This window comes from Salvelinus fontinalis, chromosome 2 (assembly GCF_029448725.1).
Source record: "Salvelinus fontinalis isolate EN_2023a chromosome 2, ASM2944872v1, whole genome shotgun sequence".
Taxonomy (NCBI): Eukaryota; Metazoa; Chordata; class Actinopteri; order Salmoniformes; family Salmonidae; genus Salvelinus; species Salvelinus fontinalis.
The window spans coordinates 74,905,645-74,931,378 of NC_074666.1; the positions used below are offsets into that span (position 1 = coordinate 74,905,645).

Here is a 25,734-nt window from a genome sequence, read left to right on the forward strand (position 1 = left end):
AGGGGTACGAGGTAATAACTTGGTTATATACACAGGGTACAAGTACTGAGTTGATGTGCAGGGGTACGAGGTAATAACTTGGTTATATACACAGGGTACCGGTACTGAGTTGATGTGCAGGGGTACGAGGTAATAACTTGGTTATATACACAGGGTACCGGTACTGAGTTGATGTGCAGGGGTACGAGGTAATAACTTGGTTATATACACAGGGTACCGGTACTGAGTTGATGTGCAGGGGTACGAGGTAATAACTTGGTTATATACACAGGGTACCGGTACTGAGTTGATGTGCAGGGGTACGAGGTAATAACTTGGTTATATACACAGGGTACCGGTACTGAGTTGATGTGCAGGGGTACGAGGTAATAACTTGGTTATATACACAGGGTACCGGTACTGAGTTGATGTGCAGGGGTACGAGGTAATAACTTGGTTATATACACAGGGTACCGATACTGAGTTGATGTGCAGGGGTACGAGGTAATAACTTGGTTATATACACAGGGTACCGGTACTGAGTTGATGTGCAGGGGTACGAGGTAATAACTTGGTTATATACACAGGGTACCGATACTGAGTTGATGTGCAGGGGTACGAGGTAATAACTTGGTTATATACACAGGGTACCGGTACTGAGTTGATGTGCAGGGGTATGAGGTAATTGAGGTAGACATGTACACATAACTAGGAATAACTAGGAATAGGCAACAGGATAGATAATAAACAATAGCAGCAACGTACGCAATGAGTAAAAAAAAGTTTGTGCAAAAAGGGTCAATGCAGATAGTCCGGGTTAACTATTTAACTAACTATTTAGCAGTCTTGTGGCTTGGGGGTAGAAGCTGTTCAGGGTCCCATTGGCTCCAGACTTGGTGCATCGGTACCTCTTGCCATGAGGTAGCAGAGAGAACAGTCTATGACTTTGGTGGCTGGAGTCTTTGACCATTTTTAGGGCCTTCCTCTGACACCGCCTGGTATATAATTACACAAGCATGTGCAATTAATAGAAAAGTGGGAGGTGAGAGTTATAGTCTGAGTTATATTAACGCTACTAACTCATAATGTGATGTCTACGGCTGACTGAAAGCTGTGGTTTAGCATGCTGTTGAGCATCAGGCTTGACGTAGGTATGTCTGGCTCACATCCATAACGGGTACAGTACTCTCCTGACCAACGGCAACATGCCAGTAGAGAAACATGCAAGATACTAAAGATATAAAAAGTGAAGAGTGATGAATGAAGAGGGAACTACAGGTAACTGCCCAAATAAAGGAAACATTTTAGTAAATGAGGGATACAAAGTATATTGAAAGCAGGTGCTTCCACACAGATGTGGTTCCTGAGTTAATTAAGCAATTAACATCCCATCATGCTTAGGGTCATGTATAAAAAGGCCCATTTATTATTTTGGTTACCATGGCTAGAAGAAGAGATCTCAGTGACTTTAAAAGAGGGGTTTTAAAGATACATAGGAGGTTTAAAGGGTGTGTGTGTGTCTCAGTCACCAGATCTCAGCCCAATTGAACACCTATGGGAGATTCCTGAGCGGCGCCTGGGACAGCGATTTCCACCACCATTAACAAAACACTAAATAATGGAGTTCTCATTTAAGACTGATGTCGCATTCCTCCAATAGAGTTCCAGACACTTGTAGAACTATTGCAAGGCGCATTGAACCTGGCAGCTCGTGGTGACCAAACGCCCTATTTAGACACTATTCTGGTTTTCTATATTTTGGCAGTTACTTGTATGCCATACACTAAATTACGAAAAGTATGTGGACACCTGTTCGTCGAACATCTCATTCCAAAATCATGGGCATTAATTTGGAGTTGGTCCCTCTATTACAGCCTCCACTCTTCTGGGAAGGCTTTCCACTAGATATTGGAACATTGCTGCGGGGACTAGCTTCCATTCAGCCACAAGAGCATTAGTGAGGTCGGGCACTGATGTTGCGCGATTAGGCCTGGCTCACAGGCAGCGTTCCAATTCATCCCAAAGGTGTTTGATGGGGTTGAGGTCAGGACATTTGTGCAGGCCAGTCAAGTTCTTCCACACCGATCTCGACAAACTATTTCTGTAAGGACCTTGCTTTGTGCATTGGGAAATGTCATGCTGAAACAGGAAGGGGCATTCCCCAAACTGTTGCCACAAAGTTGGAAGCACAGAATCGACTAGAAAGTCATTGTATGCTGTAGCATTAAGATTTCCCTTCACTGGAACTAAGGGGCCTAGCCCGAACCATGAAAACAGTCCCAGTCCATAATTGCTCCACCATCAAACTTCACAGTTTGCACTATGCATTGGGGCAGGTAGCGTTCTCCTGGCATCCGCCAAACCCAGATTAGTCCGTTAATTTAAAAAAGATGTAGGCCTATCTCACTTCATAATCCCAGTTAAAAAATACTCACTCTGAGTAAAGCAGCAGCAGCATCTTTCAAAGTTCAGGTTTTCCTAATGTGGTCATAAGGTGTGGGCTACCGGTGCTGCATATTATTGCATTGTAAATGTCCAATCTCATTTACTGACTTATCATGTAACCTCACCACACCCCTCCCCAATCCCACTACACTACACCACAGGGCAGAACACATACCTGGTTACATTCCACATTGTGCAAGCCTGGCTGCCATTCATCTGGGAGAGGCTCAGCCAAGAACACACAAATCATTTACAGAGAGAGCACATTTCAGTCAAGGTATGTAACACTGAAGAGCAGGGCTTGAACTACAAGGGTTATGGGAACAAAGCAAACAAGGGCATCCCCTTAATCATTGAAAACATCAAAAGGGTCCCCAAGAATAGGTGTTTAATACTTATGTTGGCCCAGGCCCCTATTTTTAGGGAACTGTCTAGTGAATATCAAATCAAATCAAACGTTATTGGTTGCGTACACATATTTAGCAGATGTTATCGCGGGTGTAGAGAAATGCCCATGTTCCTAGCTCCAACAGTGGAGTAATACCTGACAATACAAAATACACTCAAATCCCCAATATAAAAATATTAGAACGAGCAATGTCAGAATTCGGAATGTTGAATTTCTGGTCCAAATGCTGGTGAGAGACCGCCGATCTAATATCCAAAAGTTGTTTTCGGCTGTAGGTAATAATGCAAGAAACGTTCTGAGCAAATAATGTAAGAAATAACACACACAAAGATATACTGCAAAGTTGGTTAGGAGCTAGAAACACGGCGAACATGTCCGTAGGCAATTTCAACCCTGACATAGAGTTCTAAAGAATCACTATTTTTGAAACACTTCTTAATTGCACATTTTCAAATTGAGACATAAATGGATGCAGAAGAACATAATACTTGTGTCTGTGATTTGTGTCTGTGATTCACTGTGGCCTGTTTCTTGGGACAGGACCTCTAAACCCGCCACTGTTGGATTATTTCTCACTGCTGGATCATGAGAAAGCACCAGTCATAAGAGAGGCGAGGCTGCAGCAAACAAGGAAAGATAAATACATATAACCAGCTTTCGTAGGCTACTAACAAAGGAAAAAGCGGGCAGTATTTACAGTTAACATGCCAAACATACACTATATACACAAAAGTATGTGGACACCCCTTCAAATTAGTGGATTCGGCTATTTCAGCCACACTTGTTGCTGACAGGTGTATAAAATCGAGCAGACATGCATGCAATCTCCATAGACATACATTGGCAGTAGCCTTACTGAAGAGCTCAGTGACGTTCAAGGTGGCACCATCATAGGATATATATATTTTTACATTTATTTAACCTTCATTTGACTAGGCAAGTCAGTTGAGAACAAATCCTTATTTACAATGACGGCAAACACTGGCCAAACCCGGACAACGCTGGGACAATTGTTCACCGCCCTTTGGGACTCTCAATCACAGCCGGTTGTGACAGACTGGACTTGAACCAGGGTGTCTGTAGTGCCGCCTCTAGCACTGAGATGCAGTGCTTTAGGCCGCTGCGCCACTCAGGAGCCCGACTGGTCTGCACAGAGCCCTGACCTCAACCCCATTGAACACTTTTGGGATGAATTGGAACACCGACTGCGAGCCAGGCCTAATCACCCAACAGTGCCCAACTCCACTAATACTCTAGTGGAGGTATGGAAGCAAATCCCCACAGCAATAGTCCAACATCTAGTAGAGAGCCTTCCTAGAAGAGTGGAGGCTGTTATAGCAGCAAAGGGGTTAGCAACTCCATATTAATTGCCTGGATTTTGGAATGAGATGTTCAAAGAGCAGGTGTCCACATACTTTTGGTCATGTAATGTACTTTAGGGCCATTCAGATCATGGCTGTGAAAATATGTACTGCTCACCCTCAAGCCATCTAGAATAAACTGAGTTAATGAGTTCCGTGCTCTTCTCCAGCAGGGTCAGACATCACAATCTGCATGCATTTTTTGCCATCTACAATGGATACAGTACAAGGTGTCAAAACATGTTAAATACAGTTTGAGCTGTGTTGAGCATTAGATTTATTATGTGTCACTCCACCCAAACAATTCCCTGCCAACACCTGTGGAAAGACAGACAGGGCCAACCAGTTACCCAACCCTCACCAGCTTGCTAAGAGGGATGGGAGAGGATGGTTTCATGTGCTGCTCAGTAAAAGCAGGCAGAGAAACATGTTTTACATAAGGCATATCAATAGGCTGACAATGTTAGTCACCATAATACAAGGGGTGTCCCCTGTGTCTCCACAGTGTCTCCTGACCGCTCCTGTCTCAGCCTCCAGTATTTATGCTGCAGTAGTTTGTGTCGGGGGGGCTAGGGTCAGTTGGTTATACCTGGAGTACTTCTCCTGTCTTATCCAGTGTCCTGTGTGAATTTAAGTATGCTCTCTCTAATTCTCTCGTTCTCTCTTTCTCTCTGAGAACCTGAGCCCTAGGACCATACGTCAGGACTACCGGGCATGACGACTCCCTGCTGCCCCCAGTCCGCCTGGCCTTGCTGCTATTCCAGTTTCAACGGTTCTGCCTGCGGTTACGGAACCCCTACCTGTCCCAGACCTGTTGTTTTCAACTCTTAATGATCGGCTATGAAAAGCCAACAGATTTAGTCCTGATTATTATTTGACCATGCTTGTCATTTATGAACATTTTGAAAATCTTGGCTCTTTAATTTTCTCCTCTCTTTCTCTCGGAGGACCTGAGCCCTGGGACCATACGTCGGGACTGCCGGGCGTGGTGGCTCCTTGCTGTCCCCAGTCCGCCTGGCCTTGCTGCTGTTCTGCGGTTATGGAACCGCCACCTGTCCCAGACCTGTTGTTTTTCAACTCTTAATGATCGGCTATGAAAAGCCAACTGAATATTATTCATGATTATTATTTGACCATGCTTGTCACTGATGAACATTTTTGAACATCTTGGCATAGTTCTGTTATAATCTCCACCCGGCACAGCCAGAAGAGGACTGGCCACCCCTCAGCCTGGTTCCTCTCTAGGTTTCTTCCTAGGTTTTGGCCTTTCTAGGGAGTTTTTCCTAGCCACCGTGCTTCTACACCTGCATTCTAGCTGTTTGGGGTTTTAGGCTGGGTCTCTGTAAAGCACTTCGAGACATTAGCTGATGTACGAAAGGCTATATAAAATAAACTTGATTGATGGGTGTTCTATTGCGCTGCAACATGAGGCCAATGAGATTCCCCAGAACTCCTTGTAGTCTACAAAAAAATTCACTCGAGGAAGTCTATAAATCAAAGTATACCAGTACATTGATTTTGCATAACTGCAAGCCCCAACCCACAGTATTAACATGAGCGATACATAGTCAAGCGTATTATGCAACTGCAAGCATCCACTAATTTAAGCTATTGACCATGTGCCTATAACCTAGACTAAATATTTATTCCATACTGCTCCTGAGAATTCATCCATTTACCTGTTGAGGAAAAGTTGAACAGACTCACACATTTACTGAAATTCATGTAATGGTGTAAAAGAATACGACAACAAGATATGTATTTTTGGTTTTTAATCGAAAGGCCATGCAGTGCCTCCCAGTTAAGATCTTAACATATCACTTTAAATGGTACAGGTGGGACAAAACAATACATTTGCAATTAACTAGTACAAAATAAGACTAGACATCACTGAGGAATGTAACAAATTAAATAAGTAAAAGAAAGCAAAACTGTGCGCCATCACTATTGCTGCGCTGCAGGACCCCCCCCACAGGGACTGGAGGTTCATAAATTGGCTGAACCCTGTTGTGTAAAAAATTAAACAGTACAATTTTGGATAGAGTATAGGACTAAACAAGACAAAAAAGCAATAAGTTACCATCTTTACTTTCATGTGCATGTTTACTGTGGGAATTGAGGGGGCATTGGGTAAGGCACCATGGGCTGTGGTGCTTGTTGCTGTGTGAAGGGGAACTGTTGATGGCTCATGCCACTCTGTGCACCGCCCTGGTTGGCACTAAACTGTGGGGCCTGGAAGTTCTGCGTTGGGAACGCCCCGGCCTGGCTGGCACCATAGTTTGACTGGCCGTTGGTGCCGTAGCCGCCACCAAAACCATTGCCGCTTTTGTCAAAGCCACTTGCCCCATAGCCCCCGCTCTGTGAATTTGTGCCAAAGACCTTCTTTGGTCCACTGTCAAAACCTCTATCATTTTCCCTGTCCCTAAAGCTACTGAAGTCACGCCTGCCCCCGGAGGAGTACCTGTCCCGGCGGTCATCCCTAAATCCACTACCACCTCTGCCTCCCCTTGAATGACCTGAAAGGAAAAACAAGAACAAATTAGAATGGACTTTCATGCTAGTTTGAGTGATATGAAATGGGTACATGGGAAAACACTGTAGGGGGTAAATAAATGGCTAACACAAAAATGAATCAAGATCCCATAGCTTTGACTGTGCCAAACCAATCCACGTCAACAAAAAAAGGGGAAAAAAATGGCTGCAGCTGAACCACAGTTCCTGTATCTCACCAATTAGATTTACCTCCTCTGTCCGCCATCTGGAGGAGTTTAGGGTTGATGGCCTGGTTGGCCTCACGGAGCACAGCAACGAGGTCGCTGGCCTGCCTCATGTTGTTGGGGGTGAAGAAGGTGTAGGCTGTGCCAGTCTTTTGGCTCCGGGCAGTTCTGCCGATGCGGTGGATATAGTCCTCAGAGTTGTTGGGGTAGTCAAAGTTGATGACAAATTTCACGTCTTCAACATCTGTAGGATGTGTTGCAGTGTGGCAAAAAAAAAAAGAGCGCACAAAGATGCACACCACAACAGCCAGAGCAAAAGACCAAAGTTAGTACAACCAGTCACTGGATGTAGCTGGTTCTTCCAATAGGCTGTAAAGAATAGCATTAGATAACTCCAGAAAGACTAAATCCGTGAGGATACTACGGTGGGAAGAGAGAAACGATGCACACTCCAAATGCTTCCAATCCAGATAACCTCAATTAATTCTCAACAGCCCCCACCCCTAAACACGGATCAGAAGTCTTACCATAAAGGAGTATGCATTCACTAGTCCATTCCCATTGCAGAAAACTCCCCACACAATGCCAAGTGACTGCAGGGTGCTTCTACACAGTAAGGCCACTATGCGCACTGTTGCCTCCTCATGTGCCAAAACTAGGACCTTATGGTGATAACGAAGGCCCTTTCTTCCCACACACTCATAAGAAGCTCGCTATAAAGGCCACACTGGAACGTCTTGCCAGGACCATAAACAATTGGGGAAAGCTAAAAATGGAGCCACTTACTCCGGTGACCCATAACAAAAGTACCCCCAGTCTCATCAAGGCGAGATATTCCCAGAACCAGTGTTCACGTGATCAAATGTCTCTCGTTGGCAGGTCTCGACATGACTTGAAACGCAGGTGAGGGAGGAGTGCGAGGTTGGATTTTGTCCCCAGCCAACTGACATGACCCACTGACACTAAGCGCCAGTAGCCATATCATTACAGAGGTGAACGTGTAATTGGACTTACAACTGCTCTCAAAACAGAAGTTTAGGAAACTGCCACATTTGTCACACATGCTTTGAGAAAAGCGACACCTTCCAGAATTCGATGACTTGCAATACAATGCCCAAACCGACATGCAAGACATGGAAACAGCAGAGCCTGGTGGAGCCATGAGCTTGGGTGTGAAGCAGTCCAAACCGATGCCAGAGAACAGCTGCATTTACAGGGGTGCGGCAGCTAACCCTCATTTAGGCCCCCCTTTTGGGCAGCCCAGCGTGATATTCAGCACTCAGGCCCCGCCACCTCTGTATGTGACTGGGTGATGTCCCAGTCAGGACACCTCCAAGAGTCCTCCTTCCCCCTCTGGAGACCTGGGCGTGTCATGCCAAGGCCCTGCCTCAAAAGACCGCTCCTTCAGATAGGGGAGAAACTCAGAAGGCAGAAGAGTTACAGAAAGAAACACTTTCTTTCAGAAAAAAAGTTGGTACAAGGGACCAAGTACAGAATGAAACTAACCTAGACCCCTGGAGGCGACGTCTGTGGCAATGAGAATTGGCGCCTTTCCGAACTTGAACTCTGAAAAAGGAAAAGAAATTGATAGCTGGCCATAAGAGGCTGTTTCATAATAAATTGTTCTTGTGATAAACTCACCATTGAGCACCCAGTCCCTCTCCTGCTGGCTCTTGTCTCCGTGGATGCCCATTGCTGGCCAACTAAAAGGAGCAAGTGTCAATTGAGTCCAGAAACACACACGTGTACCTTGAGTTTAAAGAACGAAGTATGGATGCCACTTACCCATCCCGCCTCATCCTCCTAGTGATCTCGTCACATCTCCTCTTGGTCTCTGTAAAGATGATGGTTTTGTTCTCCTTCTCACTCATGATCTCCTCTAGTAGGCGGAGGAGTCTGAAAGGGAAGAATTCAATTAGTGATTTGACAAGCATGTAAGTCATATTTTCCACCCATTACATATACAGATATGACAGGACTCACTTGTCTTCTTTCTCGCCATCATTGCAAACATCCACGATCTGCAAGATGTTGTGGTTGGCACTCAGCTGCAGAGCACCCACATTGATCTGGACGTAGTCCTTCAGGAAGTCCTCTGCCAGCTGGCGCACCTCTTTGGGCCAGGTGGCACTCCACATCAGTGTCTGTCGGTCAGGCTGGAGAGAAGGAACATGTCAGAATTTCCCTTGATGACTGTACCAAGTGAGATCAGTAGACTAACACATCAACAGAACTCACTCTGATTTGGTCCACAATTTTTCGGATTTGTGGTTCGAAACCCATGTCGAGCATTCGGTCAGCCTCATCCAGGACCAGGTAAGTGCATCTGCGCATGTTGGTCTTTCCTGCCTCCAGGAAGTCAATAAGCCTGCCAGGTGTGGCAATGCAAATCTCCACACCTATAATAAACAATCTTGAGCACCAAATTCCATACATTCAAATCAGCCAAATGCGTAGAGCAGTTGTGGAACTTACCTCTATCCAGGTCACGGAGCTGTGGCCCTTTGGGCGCGCCCCCATAAACACAGACAGACTTCAGGCGAGAAGCTCTGCCATACTCTGCTGCCACCTGCTGGACCTGCTGAGCCAGCTCACGGGTCGGAGCAAGCACTAAGCACTGAAAGAAAGATCGGACCATAAATCCATGTTGGGTGGATGAGAGATGATACAAGTCTTTGAATATCCATGGGTACTTACAATAGGGCCATCTCCACGTTCCAGGAAAGGCTGGTGATTAATGTGCACGATTGCTGGCAACAAGTACTGCAGGGGGGAAATTATGACATTGCATTACAGTATAAAGGACTATCGGGCCTCGTAATTTATGAGTTGTTGGAATAGTCCAGGCTAATATTCTCACAAGACTTACCGAGAGAGTTTTCCCAGAGCCTGTCTGTGCAATACCAACCATGTCCTTGCCACTCAATGCCAGTGGCCAACCCTGTGCTTGGATCGGTGTTGGTTCTGACCAGCCTGCTTTGTTAATGACATCCATCACATAGGCTGCAAGGGCAAGGAGAAAGAGTACATGAATACATGAAAACAAGCCCAGATTGAAGACGAGTCTGGATCAGAAATAAATATTTCAACTGAATGCGTCAGATATTAATGGATGTGCCTACTTGGAAAACTGGCTTCATGGAACTTCATAATTGGATTGGGGCAGTCCCTCCCCTTCACAGTAACCGCTTTAGTACTTCTGTACTGTGCAACCTCTTGCTGCAGTGAAAACAGAGACTCAGATCAATTGGCATGGCAATGCAGAAGACAACTACACCAAACGGCCATTGGGGGAAAAAGGAACATGTGCAACAACGCACGCCAACGGCCATTACGTAACATGTACAGTAAATCAGCTGCATCTGGATTTTGACCACTAGAATACATACCGGAGATCTCCGAGTAACATCGGGGTGCTCTTGGTAAAAGTTCTTGTCAAATTTAGAGAGCTCGTCAAGGTTCCAGTGCTTCTTGCGCAGTCTATCACCGGGATTACCAAACTTCCCCCCACCACCTCCTCCTCCTCTTCCACCGCCTCCAAAACGAGGTGGTCCGCTGCCATAACTGGGGAAGAGAATGGTCTAATGTTAGTCACGCCAACCAATGTAAAAGAGATTAAGTTACCAGTGGATATACTCGCTTGAGTAAACGCCAATCAGAGATTTCAATTTTAGACTTAACAGAATTGTTTAGTGACAACTAGCAGTCAGCGTGTAACTAAAATTTACCCCAACTTCAATACAATGCATAAGTTACTGCCAGCGTTTTAAGTTAAACAAACTAGAAGAAATGCTTGGCTTATTGGACTCTGCGTCACGTTAAAACAGCCATCTTCAATATATATCCAGGACAATGGGGGAAAAAAAACCGGCCGGCATTTTGTATCCGCATTCAATAATGCCACATGGCGTACAAATACATTTAGTCCGCTAGCTTGCCGGTTATCGGACACATACTGTATGAAGAAGCACAACGTTAATGTTAAGATTAACGTTAAGAAAATGCGATAACGTAAATTAGAAAATTACAACCCCTGACTTGGTGTTTCGTATTTTAATTAGCAGGCCTCCAGCTAAGAATTATCGGATTCAGGTCAGGCCTCTTGCTAGTTTCATGACGAAACGAGGCCTTTAAAAACGTTGGTCCCTTCTGATTCTGAATACTTAACGAACTAAAAATTTCGATATTAACTTTAAATGGAAACTACGACAATCTAATTAAGAAAAAAAATATATTTACCTAGCTAGCTACCGCGATCCAGTGCGTCATGTCAGCCATTTCTGGCGAGACAACACGAGGTGTTAAATTCGTCTAAAATTAATTCATTCAGACACTTACCCTCTATCTCTACCACGATCTCTGTCGGAAAATCCAGGCATCTTGTAAACAAAGTGTATAAATAAAAACGATAAATAAACTACGCCTGAAAATCCGATCTCAAAAGCGAACTGCCGTGATGATGCTGAAATGCCGGTGAATTAAAAGAAGAGATTCGGCTTTTATTGCATGAGGAAGTGTCACGCTCAGACTGAGTGAAGTATTAATCCGCCGTGAACTGACTACACCTCAGCACATTGCATAACGTCACATTCAAAGCTATTTGGAAGGAAAACGTGCATATTTTGCGTCTATGTTCCGAAAATGGTGTGAAACGTAGGAGCTAATTTGTCGCAATGTGTTTATAATGTTAAAGGCGCCTTATAGATAAAGTATCTGTATCCCATATGAACATCCATTATATTAAAAAAAAGGTTTTGAACAAATTCTATTCCAAATTAAATCTCCAATACGACAGAATGCTATTGTGCACAACATGTGGCATTTAGCTAGTTATTAGTATTATTGTCAATGTATCACAATAACCACGTTTCCATCCAGTTTTATACGAGTAAATTCATACCGTATTAACAGCTGTGATATAAATGCCGACTGTGTGTCCGTACAATTATTTATGAGAGAAATTCACGCAACGATATGGTATGACTCGGGAAACCATTCAGTTTTTTGGGCTACATATGAAATAAATTATTATGAACTTCACAGGTTGGTAAAAGGTCACGGTGATCTTGATGCTCCTTTCCAATAAATATTGAGGGTCTAATTCTGGTGACATGATGATCGATGCTTGACTGCCGTTTGACAAATAAACAAATTCTCTCTCTTAGGTGTATCAGAACGATATATTTAGACATAGAAACAAATTCTCGCTCTTAGGTGTATCAGAGCGATATATTTAGACATAGCTCTCTGGGTGTATCACTTGGGATTATTTAATGAAACCTGTTGGCGAAAGCATATGTACAAAAAAAAGAAACAGTTGTGATCCGGTTGCTTTCCTTTTACCATAAGTGACGTCAGAGCTCTAAGAAAGCACATAAAGTAAAAAAGAAATAAAAAATAATGGCTAGACGGCAGTCTCAAACTAGTGCAGTTGATTTGCAGGAAAATCTCCCTAAAATTTGAATTCTGCTGATTACTTTAGCGTAAAAGATGGTAGACCTAAAGCCACTTAATCAGGTCATGTTTTTAATGAATAATAGACTGTAAAGGGTTTTTGAAAATTGGAAAAGCTACTCTGTAATGTGAAAATGTTGATTTACAGTAAAAAGTCCCTAACCTCCGAACTTGTTAGTGTAGTTCTGGGTCAGTTGTCGATATTCTTTTTCACTAAAATGCCTTTAATAGACTACTGCCGTTTATTACAGTGCCTCCCGAAAGTATTCACCAATGGTGACTTTAAAACAGTTACTGAGTTTAATGGTTGTGATCGAAAACTGAGGATTGACCAACAACATTGTAGTTACTAATTATTATTATGAAAAGAAGGAATCCACAATGAAAAGAAGGAATCCAGTACAGAATACAAATATTCGGAAACCTTCACCCTGTTTGCAATAAGGCCCTAAAGTAAAACTTAAAAAAAACTGGCAAAGAAATTAACTTTTTGTCAAATCAAATGTATTTATATAGCCCGTCTTACATCAGCTGATATCTCAAAGTGCTGTACAGCAACCCAGCCTAAAACCCCAAACAGCAAGCAATGCAGGTGTAGAAGCACGGTGGCTAGGAAAAACTCCCTAGAAAGGCCAAAACCTAGGAAGAAACCTAGAGAGGAACCAGGCTATGAGGGGTGGCCATTCCTCTTCTGGCTGTGCCGGGTGGAGATTATAACAGAACATGGCCAAGATGTTCAAATGTTCATAAATGACCAGCATGGTCAAATAATAATAATCACAGTAGTTGTCGAGGGTGCAGCAAGTCAGCACCTCGGGAGTAAATGTCAGTTGGCTTTTCATAGCCGATCATTAAGAGTATCTCTACCGCTCCTGCTGTCTCTAGAGAGTTGAAAACAGCAGGTCTGGGACAGGTAGCACGTCCGGTGAACAGGTCACGGTTCCATAGCCGCAGGCAGAACAGTTGAAACTGGAGCAGCAGCACGGCCAGGTGGACTGGGGACAGCAAGGAGTCATCATACCAGGTAGTCCTGAGGCATGGTCCTAGGGCTCAGGTCCTCCGAGAGAGAAAGAGAGAATTAGAGAGAGCATACTTAAATTCACACAGGACACCGGATAAGCCAGGACAAGTACTCCAGATATAACAAACTGACTCTAGCCCCCCGACACATAAACTACTGCAGCATAAATACTGGAGGCTGAGACAGGAGGGGTCAGGAAACACTGGGGCCCCATCCGATGATACCCCCGGACAGGGCCAAACAGGAAGGATATAACCCCACCCACTTTGCCAAAGCACAGCCCCCACACCACTAGAGGGATCTTCAACCACCAACTTACCATCCTGAGGCAAGGCCGAGTATAGCCCACAAAGATCTCCGCCACGGCACAACCCAAGGGGGGGTAACCAAACGTGTAACTACGCCAGCCCAAGACCTCCACATCTCGCTTCTTCACCTGTGGGATCGTCTGAGGATGGGGTGGTGCTGATAAGTATCTCTGTTTGTAATGAAGCCCATTTTGTGGGGAAAAACTCATTCTGATTGGCTGGGCCTGGCTTCCAGTCATGTGAAATGTATAGATTAGGGCCTAATGAATTTATTTAAATTGACAGATTTCCTTCTATGAACTGTAACTCAGTAAAATCTTTGAAATTGTTGCATGTTGTGTTCATATTTTTGTTCAGTATAATATTATATCTCAGGAGGGACCCTTCCATAAAGCCCAGATTCATGAATTGCTGTAGACTGTTGTCCTTCTGGCAGGTTCTCCCATCTCAGCCATGGAACTCTGTAGTTCTGTTAGTGGTCATTGGGGTTCTTGGTCACCTCCCTGACCAAGGTCCCTCTTGCCCGATTGCTCAGTTTGGTCAGACGACCAGCTCTAGGCAGAGTGGGTAGTTCCATATTTTTTCAATTTCCAATGATAAAGACCATTGTGATCTTGGAAACTTTTAACACTAGAAATTGTTTTATACCCTTCCCCAGATATATGCCTTATCACAATTCTATCTCAGAGATCTAAGGACAGTCCCTTGGACTTCAGGATATAGTTTCTGCTCTGACATGCACTGTCAACTGTGGGACCTTATATAGACAGGTGTGTTTCTTTCTAAATCCTGTCCAAACAATTTAATTGGCCACAGGTGAACTCCAATCAAGTTGTAGTGACGTCAATGATGATCAAAGGTAATTGAATGCACAGGAGCTCAATTTGGACTGTCATAACAAAGGGATGTGAATACTTATGTAAATGAAATATTTCCATATGAAACTTTCACTACATTAACCAAAATTTCTCAAAGCATGTTTTCACTTTGTCATTATGGGATATTGTGTGTAGATGGGTGAAAAATATTTAATCAATTTTGAATTCAGGCTGTAACAAAAAAAATTGTAATTAGTCAAGGGGTATGAATACTTTCTGAAGGCACTGTATTCTCCCTAAAGATTGGAAAGCTTCCGCGGTCATCCCCTCTTCAAAGGGGGTGACACCCTAGACACAAACTGTTACAGACCTATATCCATCCTGCCCTGCTTATCTAAAGTTTTCGAAAGCCAAGTTAATAAACGGATCACTGACCATTTCGAATCCCACCGTACCTTCTCCGCTGTGCAATCCGGTTTCCGAGCCGGTCACGGGTGCACATCAGTGATGCTCAAGGTACTAAACGATATCACAACCACCATCAATAAAAGACAGTACTGTGCAGCCGTCTTCATCGACCTGGCCAAGGCTTTTGACTCTGTCAATCACCGTATTCTTATCGGCAGACTCAATAGCCTTGGTTTTTCTAATGACTTCCTCGCCTGGTTCACCAACTACTTTGCAGACAGAGTTCAGTGTGTCAAATCGGAGGGCATGTTGTCCGGACCTCTGGCACTCTCTATGGGGGTACCACAGGGTTCAATTCTCGGGCCGACTCTTTTCTCTGTATATATCAATGATGTCGCTCTTGCTGCGGGCGATTCCTTGATCCACCTCTACGCAGACGACACCATTCTGTATACTTCTGGCCTTTCTTTGGACACTGTGCTAACTAACCCCCAAACGAGCTTCAATGCCATACAACACTCCTTCCGTGGCCTCCAACTGCTCTTAAACGCTAGTAAAACCAAATGCATGCTTTTCAACCGTTTGCTGCCCGCCCAACTAGCATCACCACCTTGGACGGTTCCGACCTAGCATTTGTGGACAACTATAAATACCTAGGTGTCTGGTTAGACTGTAAACTCTCCTTCCAGACTCATTTTAAACATCTCCAATCCCAAATCAAATCTAGAATCGGCTTTCTATTTCGCAACAAAGCCTCCTTCAATCACGCCGCCTTGTAAAACTGACTATACTACCGATCCTCGACTTAGGCGATGTCATCTACAAAATAGCTTCCAATACGCTACTCAGCATACTGGATGCAGTCTATCACAGATGGCATCAGTTTTGTTACCAAATCAGCTTATACCACCCACCACTGCGACCTGAATGCTCTAGTCGGCTGGCCCTTGCTACATATTCGCCGCCAGACCCACTGGCTCCAGGTCATCTATAAGTCTATGCTAGGTAAAGCTCCGCCTTATCTCAGTTCACTGGTCACGATAACAACACCCACCCGTAGCACTCGTTCCAGCAGGTATATCTCACTGATCATCCCCAAAGCCAACACCTCATTTGGCCGCCTTTCCTTCCAGTTCTCTGCTGCCAGTGACTGGAACGAATTGCAAAAATTGCTGAAGTTGGAGACTTTTATTTCCCTCACCAGCTTTAAACATCAGCTATCTGAGCAGCTAACCGATCGCTGCAGCTGTACATAGTCCATCTGTAAATAGCCCACCCAATCTACCTACCTCATCCCAAAAAATATTTTTATTTTATTTACTTTTCTGCTCTTTTGCACACCAGTATCTCTACTTGCACATCATCATCTGCTCATTTATCACTCCAGTGTTAATCTTCTAAATTGCAATTATTCGCTCCTATGGCATATTTATTGCCTACCTCCTCATGCCTTTTGCACACTGTATATAGACTCTTTTTCCCCAACTGTGTCATTGACTTGTTTATTGTGTTATTGGCTTGTTTATTGTTTACTCCATGTGTAACTCTGTGTTGTTGTCTGTGTCACACTGCTTTGCTTTATCTTGGCCAGGTCGCAGTTGTAAATGAGAACTTGTTCTCAACTAGCCTACCTGGTTAAATAAAAAAAAATATATAAAAAAGTCACAGCTCATTCTATTAATATACTGTCTATACATACCATTATGTACATATACACTACATGATCAAAAGTATGTGAACAACTGCTCGTCGGACATCTCATTCCAAAATTATGGGCATTAATATGGAGTTGGTCCCTCCTTTGCTGCTATAACAGCCTCCACTCTTCTGGGAAGGCTTTCCACAAGATGTTGAAACATTGCTGCTGGGACTTGCTTCCATTAAGCCACAAGAGCATTAGTGATGTCGGGCATTAATGTTGGGCGATTAGGCCTGGCTCGCAGTCGGCGTTCCAATTCATCCCTAAGGTGTTAGATGAGGTTGAAGTCATGGCTCTGTGCAGACCAGTCAAGTTCTCCCACACTGATCTCGACAAACCCTTTCTGTATGAACATCACTTTGTGCACAGGAGCATTGTCATGCTGAAACAGGAAAGGGCCTTCCCAAAACTGTTGTCACAAAGTTGGAAGCACAGAATCGTCTAGAATGTCATTGTATGCTGTAGCGTTAAGATTTCCCTTCACTGGAACTAAGGGGCCTAGCCCAAACCAAGAAAACAGCCCCAAACCATTATTCCTCCCCGACCAAACTTTACAGTTGGCATGTGTACTCGACCAATAACATTTGATTTGTGGAGTTATATCAGATGCAACCCAAAATACCCAGACTAAAATTCAATAGAAAAAAATTCAAGTGTTTGTCTTCACAATAGCGAAATTCAGCCCAAATCCTTTGAAAGCCCCCCAAAACCTCTCACAGACAAAACACAAGGCACAGGCACATACAAGGTGCCTCATATAATTTGACAAAGGCAAGTTTAATTAGACCTAAATTACACACAAAAAGAAAATACTCCTACAAAAATGATAGTGTTAAATACGTCTAATTGCATCAGTCAGCTATAAGAGATATAGTCCTGCTCGTGGATCATGCAAAAAAAATTAAGCAACAAAAAGCTCAAATTTGACTTGTTATTAAAAAGTTCCATTCTTCAGAGGCAGCTATGGAGTAATGCAGAGAGATTGTGTAAGAAACAGACTGTCAAGGGATCTTTTTGTGCCACTTAAAGTAAATTAATATGTTAAGATATAAAATCAATCAGTCCATGACCTATCTGGTAAATAGATAGAAGTCACCTAGTACATACGGCGACAAATAGTTCTGTATGTGTGAAAAAAAAAAAAAAAACTTAAGTTAAAGATAAATTACAGGTTGTGTGATCCACATTAATGAACAATATCCTATCACTGTACAAAGCACCATCTGAGGACACGTCACTTTGCATACACCTCTATAAAAGAAAAAGATGAGCAATTCATTTTCAATGTATGCTAACTTCAAGAACAGTCCACGGTCATAGATTGCTAGACAGGCAGCCTTTAAAAAAGAAGAAAACATTCAACAATTTGTTTGAATGAGTAGAAAATAAATATGTTATCCCCCAAACCCATACTTGTAGAGCTAGGTTCAGGTGAGTAGAATTAGGGGGTTCATCTCATTCATTCAGATTTAATTTATAGCCAATATGGAGATATAGAAACCCAACAATCACATGTCAATGTCTACTGTTGGGTTACAATACATATGACAAATGTAGACTTTATAGCCACTCAACATAATGTACTGTATAAGACATTCAAACATTACAGAGGAAAAGGTTTTGTATCCGACCACGTCAGCTACCAAATAATACAACAAATAATATGACATCTCCTGAGAATGTGGCTTGAGGTCTGAGTGATGTTTGTTCAATTCATTGCAACTTTTTGTATGTTATTTGCTATGCGCCCATCTCAGACCCAGGTATAAGACTGGTTGCCAATATCTTGAAAGAAATGAGCAAACTGCTGTCTTATTTAGCACCAGAAGACCATAACCGGAAGGTAGTAGTAGTTATTTGCCAGAATAACAAGAGTAGCACTTACAAAATATGTGTGTAATCTTCACATAACAAAATGCATCAGGGTAGCAGGGACTCTTAGCCATTATTTTGTGGGGACAGAGCAGATCACCATGGTAGAAACAATCATGAAATCATGAGAAAGGCCTATGGAACTCATCATACATACCCCATCACAAGTACCTACTGGATGATGTCACTGGAATTTAAAAGGGTCAGGTTAATATCTAAATAGTTGAAAAGATTCAGTCAAAAGTATTATGGCACTCAGAGGACTGTGTGTATTAAAGACAACCCACCCTTAAGACCACCTCTCTACTTACGGTGTAGGAAAGAGGCTATGTAAAGATTTCCCCCACAGCAATCTAAGTGTACTTCTTTCAAGCTTAAACAGCAAAAAAAACAAAAAAAACCTGCAATAATGGCAAAAGCTTTCTGAAATATAACAGAAATAAATTATATATATTATATATAATTTTAGTGTTTCTTTTTTCATTTTCCTATTATATAAAAATAACACTATTCAAGCTATTTATTTAAATTTCCAAACAAGCTTACATGTCAGACGTGTGACACTGGTTTCTGGGAATGGATCGCTGAAAACCAGCCCACTTTCTTTGGACAGGGTCGTTGACAATGGGGCCCTGCATGTCTTTCTCCATAAGGTCAAGTTCTGAACATGTGCTCCAAAGTCCAGCCTCTGAATGAAGATAGATGCCCCAAGAGTCCTCAGTGGTAGAAGAGGACTCAGTCACCAGGGGGTGCTAAGGAGCCTTCATGCTCCCTTCAGTCCCTGCCTCCAAACATACCAAGCACCATTCAGTGTTGTTGGTAACCGTGGGTAACAATGTACTCCATCAAACCAGTGATACCTGTCTTGTTTATGTGGCCAATGTTTTGTTTAGTTGTGGACTTCCTGTTCTGCTTGGTAAGATGGTGCGTAGCTACATGGAATACTGACTATTTTTATAATGCTAAAACTAAACTTATTAAAAAAGGAAGCCATTTTTGCAGTTCCACAAGTTAGTAAATAGTCTGAGTAATTAGCAGCTGAAAATGTTATTAAAAAAAAAAAAGGGGGGGGGACCCTTAGACAGATGAGACTGCTAGCTCAGGTCTCCTCTGCCCCCCCCCCCCCCTCCTGGCCACATGTCCCTATTGTGGGCGAGAGAGTCCTTGGGCCACTGGACCCCAGACGCCCCCTTCCCCTGGGTGAACTGGATGGTGGGGTCTGACTATGGTCGAGTTCCTTCACTCCTTGTTCCTGCCGACCCCTGCGTCAGCAGCGTCTCACTCCACAGCAAAGCCACACGTCTCCTCGATAGCAGTGAGCAGCTTGTCATACAGCTTGTCATAGTTCTCGTAGGGAGGAATGTCGACCCGGTTGAAGCTGAACAAACAGAGGGCAAGAGAGACTTGAACATGAGCCTTTGGTATTAGGACCTCACTATGTTCATGGTTAACATATACATGGGTGGAAACCTAAACCTAAAGCATGATGTTGATATATCAAAATGCCCTTCCCAGCTTTGACAAAGGCATACATTGTTCCTGAAGGGCAAGCTGCAGGGTCAGAGCAGACAGACACTCACCAGGTGTGGGCTTTGGGCAGGTTGTTGGAGCTGGCATCGATCTGGTGGATGGTGAAGAGTCGTGGGCCTGCAGCACCTGTAACATATCAACAGTTACTGTGAAGCACAATGGCAGAGCAGACTTCACTCGCACACAAAAGACAGTACTGTACTGGACAGCTTGCTCAGCACTCTGCGGCGCCAAGTGTGGGCACTAAGAGCACTGGGTTTGTGTATGTTGTCATCGGCCTGCGCGGACCTTGGTATTGAGACCAGCAGCAGCGATGGTCCTGTTATGTAACATGGAAGAGCAGAGTGAAGCGGCATGTCAGACAGGAAGAGCAGTGGATCACAGTGTGTTCCGCACGCCTGGGTGCTCTCTGGGCATCCTGTCTGACAGACCGGACCCACTGAACTACTGGACTCCTCTCAGCCTGCTCTGCACAGAGGGTTCAGCTCAGACAACAACAACAACACACTCTGAGGCCTGCTGAGCTGCCTCGGGGTACAGTAGAGTAAAATACAAACAACCCTCAACCATCTCCCTCTGGCATAAACATTCATTACGCCGTCATAACAAATGTTATAAGCCATCATAACAATCAATATTACATGCCTATAGGGGGTGGACAAGGGCTAGCTAGCAAGCAACTCTCCCAGTGAAGCGCAGTGAAACACTGAGAACCTAACTATGTAGCTACTGTACATGTCCCAGGAGGGTGAGTGCTGTGAGGGTACCTTGGAGGGCTTTGAAGCCTTGCAGGGGGACCCTGGAGGAGCCGGTGACAAACTGCAGCAACCTGGCCCGGCGCTCCTCATCGTACGACTCCACGGCCTTCCAGAACCACTTGACAATGTTGGTGTCGGTGGTGCAGTGCTTCAGCCGCGTGTTGGACTTCCAGTCGTTGATGTCAATCTTACCCAGGCCACACACTATGAGCTGAGGTGGAGAGAGGGAGAGAGTGAAATGAAAGTCAAAGGGAAACTGTAGGGAGGAAATGGATGGGGAAAATGCTGATGTCTGGGAGAATGCTGTCCTTTTTTAAAGGATGGACAGTAAAGATAAGTACTGCTAGTCTGAGGGATGTGTCTCATTCATACCTCCAGCTCTTTCTCGTCGAAGGCCTTGAGGAGGTGCTGGGAGATGACCTCGTTGAAGCCCTTCTGCAGGGCCAGGAACTGAGCCTCGATGCCTCGCAGGAAACGCCAGTTCACATACAGCCTGTAGGGAATGAGGGAGAGGGAAAGAGAGAGTCAGAGATCGATGATTCATACTGGAACGTGAAGGCAAAGCCATGATTCTGAGCCTCTTTGAGGGGTATAGCAAAGCCTTTCACATCTACTTTACTCCCTGATCCTAGGTCAGTTAACTGTGGCTGGTCACTTGCAGCTAAGCTCATCTGAAATCCAAACAGTATCTCCTCCCTGCTGGGCTTGACTGTCGACTGCTAGACCAACCCTCTTCCTGTGTGGTGAGGAGTGGTCGGTGGGGGAGTACTCACCTGACATACTCCTTCTTGGTGTCCTGGGTGACCTGGATGATTTTGCCGTTGGGTTTGAGTTCGTGCTGGATGATCTCCCCGTAGGCATTGTGCTCCACACAGAAGGTGTGGTCCAACACGCCTGTGATGTCATTGTCCCTGAGAGGTGAGAGAGACGGACAGGGGGGTTAGAGAGAGATGGTGCTGGGGGAGGGGGAATGTTAATGTATGTATGGATCAAAGTTCAGTTGAAGAGCTCATCATGTGTAGCTACATGATCATGAGTGGTTCTTTTATGGACTTTAAAAGTACACCAGTATATGTTATAGTTCACATACACCAAATTATCACCTGATGAATTAAAATGAGCCATTACAAAACTATTGTCATTAAAAACCATGTTAATCTCTGTGAGCGCATCTTGGTCTGTGTGAGGATGTTGTTCCCATGTCCTTCCTACTCACAGGATCCAGACCAGGCTGTTGTGGAGGTCTGGGTCCACTGACTCCATGTCGTCCAGGGTGATGGGTTTCCCCAGCAGCTGTTTGTAGAAGGGCAGGGTGAAGCCCCCGTCTATGTAGTGGCCGTGGAACACCGCCATGCCCATGATACGACCCACAAAGTGGAAGTAGGACAGGTGCTCCTGGGGAGGGGGACAGAAACACCTTTAGTCCTCTTAAACACTTCATAGTACATCCATTTAGCATGGCATCTCCCAGTCTTCAGAGAATTACCAAGATTGAGCAACTCAAGGCAGAATCCTAACTTAAGATGCATGCATGCAACTCAAACGTTTTCTTAAGTCATGCATTGATGTCGATGGGAGATTTGAGCTATAGCTCAGATTTCCTCACGCATGTCTTAAGTTAGGATTGGGCCTTTGGTAAATAATAAATACCTGCTATTCTTACAACTAGGAATTTATTGCAGTGCGTAATCCTAACAAAGGTTAGGACTCAAAAGGTGAGCAGCAGAATCCAAACTATTTGCAGTTGTAAACTATTTCCCTTATGATGGATTTAACAACCAAATGCTATAGAGGCAGTAAAGAGTCTCAACACAGCAATTAAATAGTTGCCTAATTCATCACCAGTCTCCAGGAGATCTAGCATCTAGCATGAGAACAGCTGATAGGGAAATGGAAGGCCAAACAAATAAACAGGCAGAGGAGAGACAGAGAGATTGTGCAAGACTAGAGCAGATGAGCGGTCCGTGTGACCTGGTCTTTCACATCACAGCGGGGCGGGCTGGTGGCGGCGTCTGGGCCTCTGACTCACCGGGTTGACGGCCGAGTCGGGGTTAATCTGCAGGGTGTAGATGTCATCGCGGGAGTACTGGAACAGGCCGTAGTACGGATTCAGCATCTCATGGGACAGCAGATACAGCCACTCCCTGCACACACAGGAGACACAGAGGGACAGATAAAGAGAGACAGACGATGAAAACATCCATTGTGAAATCTCTTGATCCATTTAATATTTTTTCAAGGCAGGGAACATCAATTTCAGAAAGTGAATACTCCATGGCAATTTAAAAAGCAGAAGTATAATTCTCAGATTGGGTGCTTTAAATCAATATTACCCCTTGGGGGCCAACCTTGTTTCAGCAGATGGTGGCATTCAAATCAAAATCAAATCAAATGTTATTTGTCACATACTTCCTAAACAACCGGTGTAGACTAACAGTGAAATGCTTACTGATGGGCCTTTCCCAACAACGGAGAGAGAAAAATATAGAACAAATAATAACATGAGGAATAAATACACAATGAGATAACTTGGCTATATGCTTGAGTCAAAAGAGTTGGTGCAAAGAGGGTCAATGCAGATAGTCCGGGTAGCTAATTGGTTAACTAGTTAGTAGACTAATATCTTGGGGTAGAAGCTGTTCAGTGTCCTGTTGGTTCCAGACCAGGTGCAATTACTTCTCTAACACACAATAGAAATCTTCTTTGTTCCATGATGATGCATATTGAGCATAACTTCGTTTTTTCCTCATGCTTTGCTGTGGATTCCTACCTGGCCACTCCTCCGTAGTCCAGCCCCTCCTCCCCTTTAAACTTCACCATCAGTCTCTTCCACAGGTCCTTCGGCCTCATCTTCATCACCTGGCGGTAAGACTCCTGTAACACATACAGAGATACACCTTTGTAACAAACGGGACTGGGATGGAGGACTGCATCCCCAAACTTACCGAGTACTTCCATCAGAGACCATCTGGTAAATACTGTACAGTCCAGGGTCTGTGGCCAGAGGGATGCATCTATCTGCACTGTAACGTCTGTGTGTGAGTGATGCTGGCTCTGGGGACCGAGCCAAAGAATAAACGTTCCTGTGCTCTGTCATTTAGGACCAGCCTGGCTGGCTAGCAATGATGTACGCCCTTTCCTCCCCTGCCTAAGTAACCTGAGTGTCCAGTCCACCCTTAATCAAAGCGCATTATCAGGAGGTGGGGCTAATAAGAGGACATTCCCCAACGTGACACATTCCACCAAGAGATCCCGTGAGTCTCACTAATGTCCCCCCCGCCCCCGTCACCACTGTCCCAGTCTCAGTGGCTCATGGGAAACGGGGTAGGAATGCAGAGCATGAGTCTGGCCAAGCCCGGCCTGTCCTAAACATGCAAACCAATGACCAAAGACCTGTGCAATTCCAAATTGCTTCAAGCTGAAGACAAAAAAAAACGAAGAAAAGAAGGAACTGTCCTGAAACAATGATGAGAAACACCCCATGTTCCTCGCTGGAGGGGGCTTCTGTAGAACATTAGAAGTGTTTTAGTAACAAACTTTCCTCCTGGTAATCAGAGTCTGGGATCATTACACCCCACTCTGGGTTGGTGCGTTCACCCCACATGCCGAGAGCTGCAGACACAGGCCCTAGCCAGCTAAGTGTCGGGGACAGTCTCATTAAAAGTGGATTGTGAGAATGATAGTAAACAGACAGAACAGAAGAGTGGAACAATAACACCGCTTTCCCCCCAGAGCTGGTTCACCGTGCCCTCCAGTTACACTGAGGATGTGTCAGCGGTGACACCAGAGCTGGTCCACCGTGCCCTCCAGTTACACTGAGGATGTGTCAGCGGTGACACCAGAGCTGGTCCACCGTGCCCTCCAGTTACACTGAGGATGTGTCAGCGGTGACACCAGAGCTGGTCCACCGTGCCCTCCAGTTACACTGAGGATGTGTCAGCGGTGACACCAGAGAAATAAGGCCTCTTATCTTTAATAGAATGTACACACTGAGACAGCTTGACAGTCCACCAGCTGACACTTGCCCACACAGTCGTATTTCTAACAGCTCGGCGTGTCCAGAAAAGCGATGAAGTTATGTCTAGCCTTAAAATCCACCCCCATCTCCCTTTCGTGTTGAGATCAGCCGACAAAAATGTCTTCCTTCAGATTAACAGACAAAGCTGTTCCAGCACATTCCATCACATATTTTACGAGGGTCATGTAGTCTGTTGCAGGTGTTGTTGCTCTGATGAGGCTCCACACCTCCCAAACTAGAAAACCTCCCCCACTGAGGAGTGCACTTCACAAAAGCCTAATTTCAAATACGAGGTCTGCTTTGGATATGAACAAACTCTCTTCACACATCATAGATAATAGCGTGGTGGATAACGCCGTGACAGAAACATGACAAGCAACGATCTTGAGGAGAGGGAAGTAGAGGATGGGAAAACCATTGCCTGAGGTAAAATATCTGGTATAATAAACTTTTACAAGTGTAAATGAGAGTGAGGAAAATGTCCAGAGTTGATGCTTTCCTTCAGGATCGGGATAGTCAACCTCTTCAGTAATACTAATTAAAGACTCAATAATGCTGGTTGTGTTCAAGAACTGAGGGAATAACACTAATTCGACAGTCTCACCTCAAAGATCTCCTCGCGGGACACCTCTATGCGACAATGGCCTGCCTGGGGCTGCTGCTGGGACAGCTCCTGGCGGAGGATCTTCAGCTTCTGCACCAGGTCCCTCTTGTACTTGGGCACCGTGAGGCACTCGGCCTCCTCTGGCAGATTACCTGGAGACACCAGTGCCTGCTGGGACTGCTCCTTCAGCTGGTTCTGACGGCTGGGGATGGAGAAAAAGAGAAAGAGAAGAGATGGAGAGGGAAAGATCATTGTTGAGACTTGGGGTCATAACAACACGTACAGGTACACAAAAATAAAACACCACAAAAAACCTTAAACCCAGAAACCCTA

At 44.5% G+C, this 25,734-nt stretch overlaps 2 protein-coding genes across 3 annotated transcripts in view; both read right to left on the reverse strand.

Annotated features, from left to right (window-relative positions):
* Positions 1–5,951: 5,951 nt before the first annotated feature.
* On the reverse strand, positions 5,952–11,432 carry LOC129825842 (probable ATP-dependent RNA helicase DDX5). Of its 2 annotated transcripts, none has more exons than XM_055885978.1 (13): positions 11,250–11,432; positions 10,301–10,475; positions 10,034–10,130; positions 9,781–9,914; positions 9,609–9,674; positions 9,387–9,528; positions 9,150–9,310; positions 8,895–9,067; positions 8,697–8,807; positions 8,553–8,614; positions 8,418–8,477; positions 6,937–7,155; positions 5,952–6,710 (listed from the first exon to the last, which is right to left on the reverse strand). In XM_055885978.1, the coding sequence occupies exons 1-13, from the start codon at positions 11,288–11,290 to the stop codon at positions 6,298–6,300; spliced, it is 1,854 nt and encodes a 617-aa protein (XP_055741953.1). In that variant the 5' UTR covers positions 11,291–11,432; the 3' UTR covers positions 5,952–6,297. The 2 variants fall into 2 exon arrangements, with proteins under 2 accessions (XP_055741953.1, XP_055741958.1); XM_055885983.1 differs by having other exon boundaries at positions 6,591–6,710; positions 6,924–7,155.
* A 5,945-nt stretch (positions 11,433–17,377) lies between these two features.
* LOC129825920 (E3 ubiquitin-protein ligase SMURF2-like) overlaps positions 17,378–25,734 on the reverse strand; it is a 56,167-nt gene continuing 47,810 nt past the window's right edge. The window contains exons 12-20 of the mRNA XM_055886038.1: positions 25,402–25,603; positions 23,550–23,653; positions 22,809–22,923; positions 21,996–22,174; positions 21,553–21,690; positions 21,152–21,272; positions 20,789–20,990; positions 20,072–20,147; positions 17,378–19,869 (exon numbers count right to left, since the gene is read on the reverse strand). Of these exons, the coding sequence (XP_055742013.1) occupies positions 19,770–19,869; positions 20,072–20,147; positions 20,789–20,990; positions 21,152–21,272; positions 21,553–21,690; positions 21,996–22,174; positions 22,809–22,923; positions 23,550–23,653; positions 25,402–25,603 (1,237 nt within the window). The 3' untranslated portion in view covers positions 17,378–19,769. The remainder of the gene's footprint in view (positions 19,870–20,071; positions 20,148–20,788; positions 20,991–21,151; positions 21,273–21,552; positions 21,691–21,995; positions 22,175–22,808; positions 22,924–23,549; positions 23,654–25,401; positions 25,604–25,734) is intronic.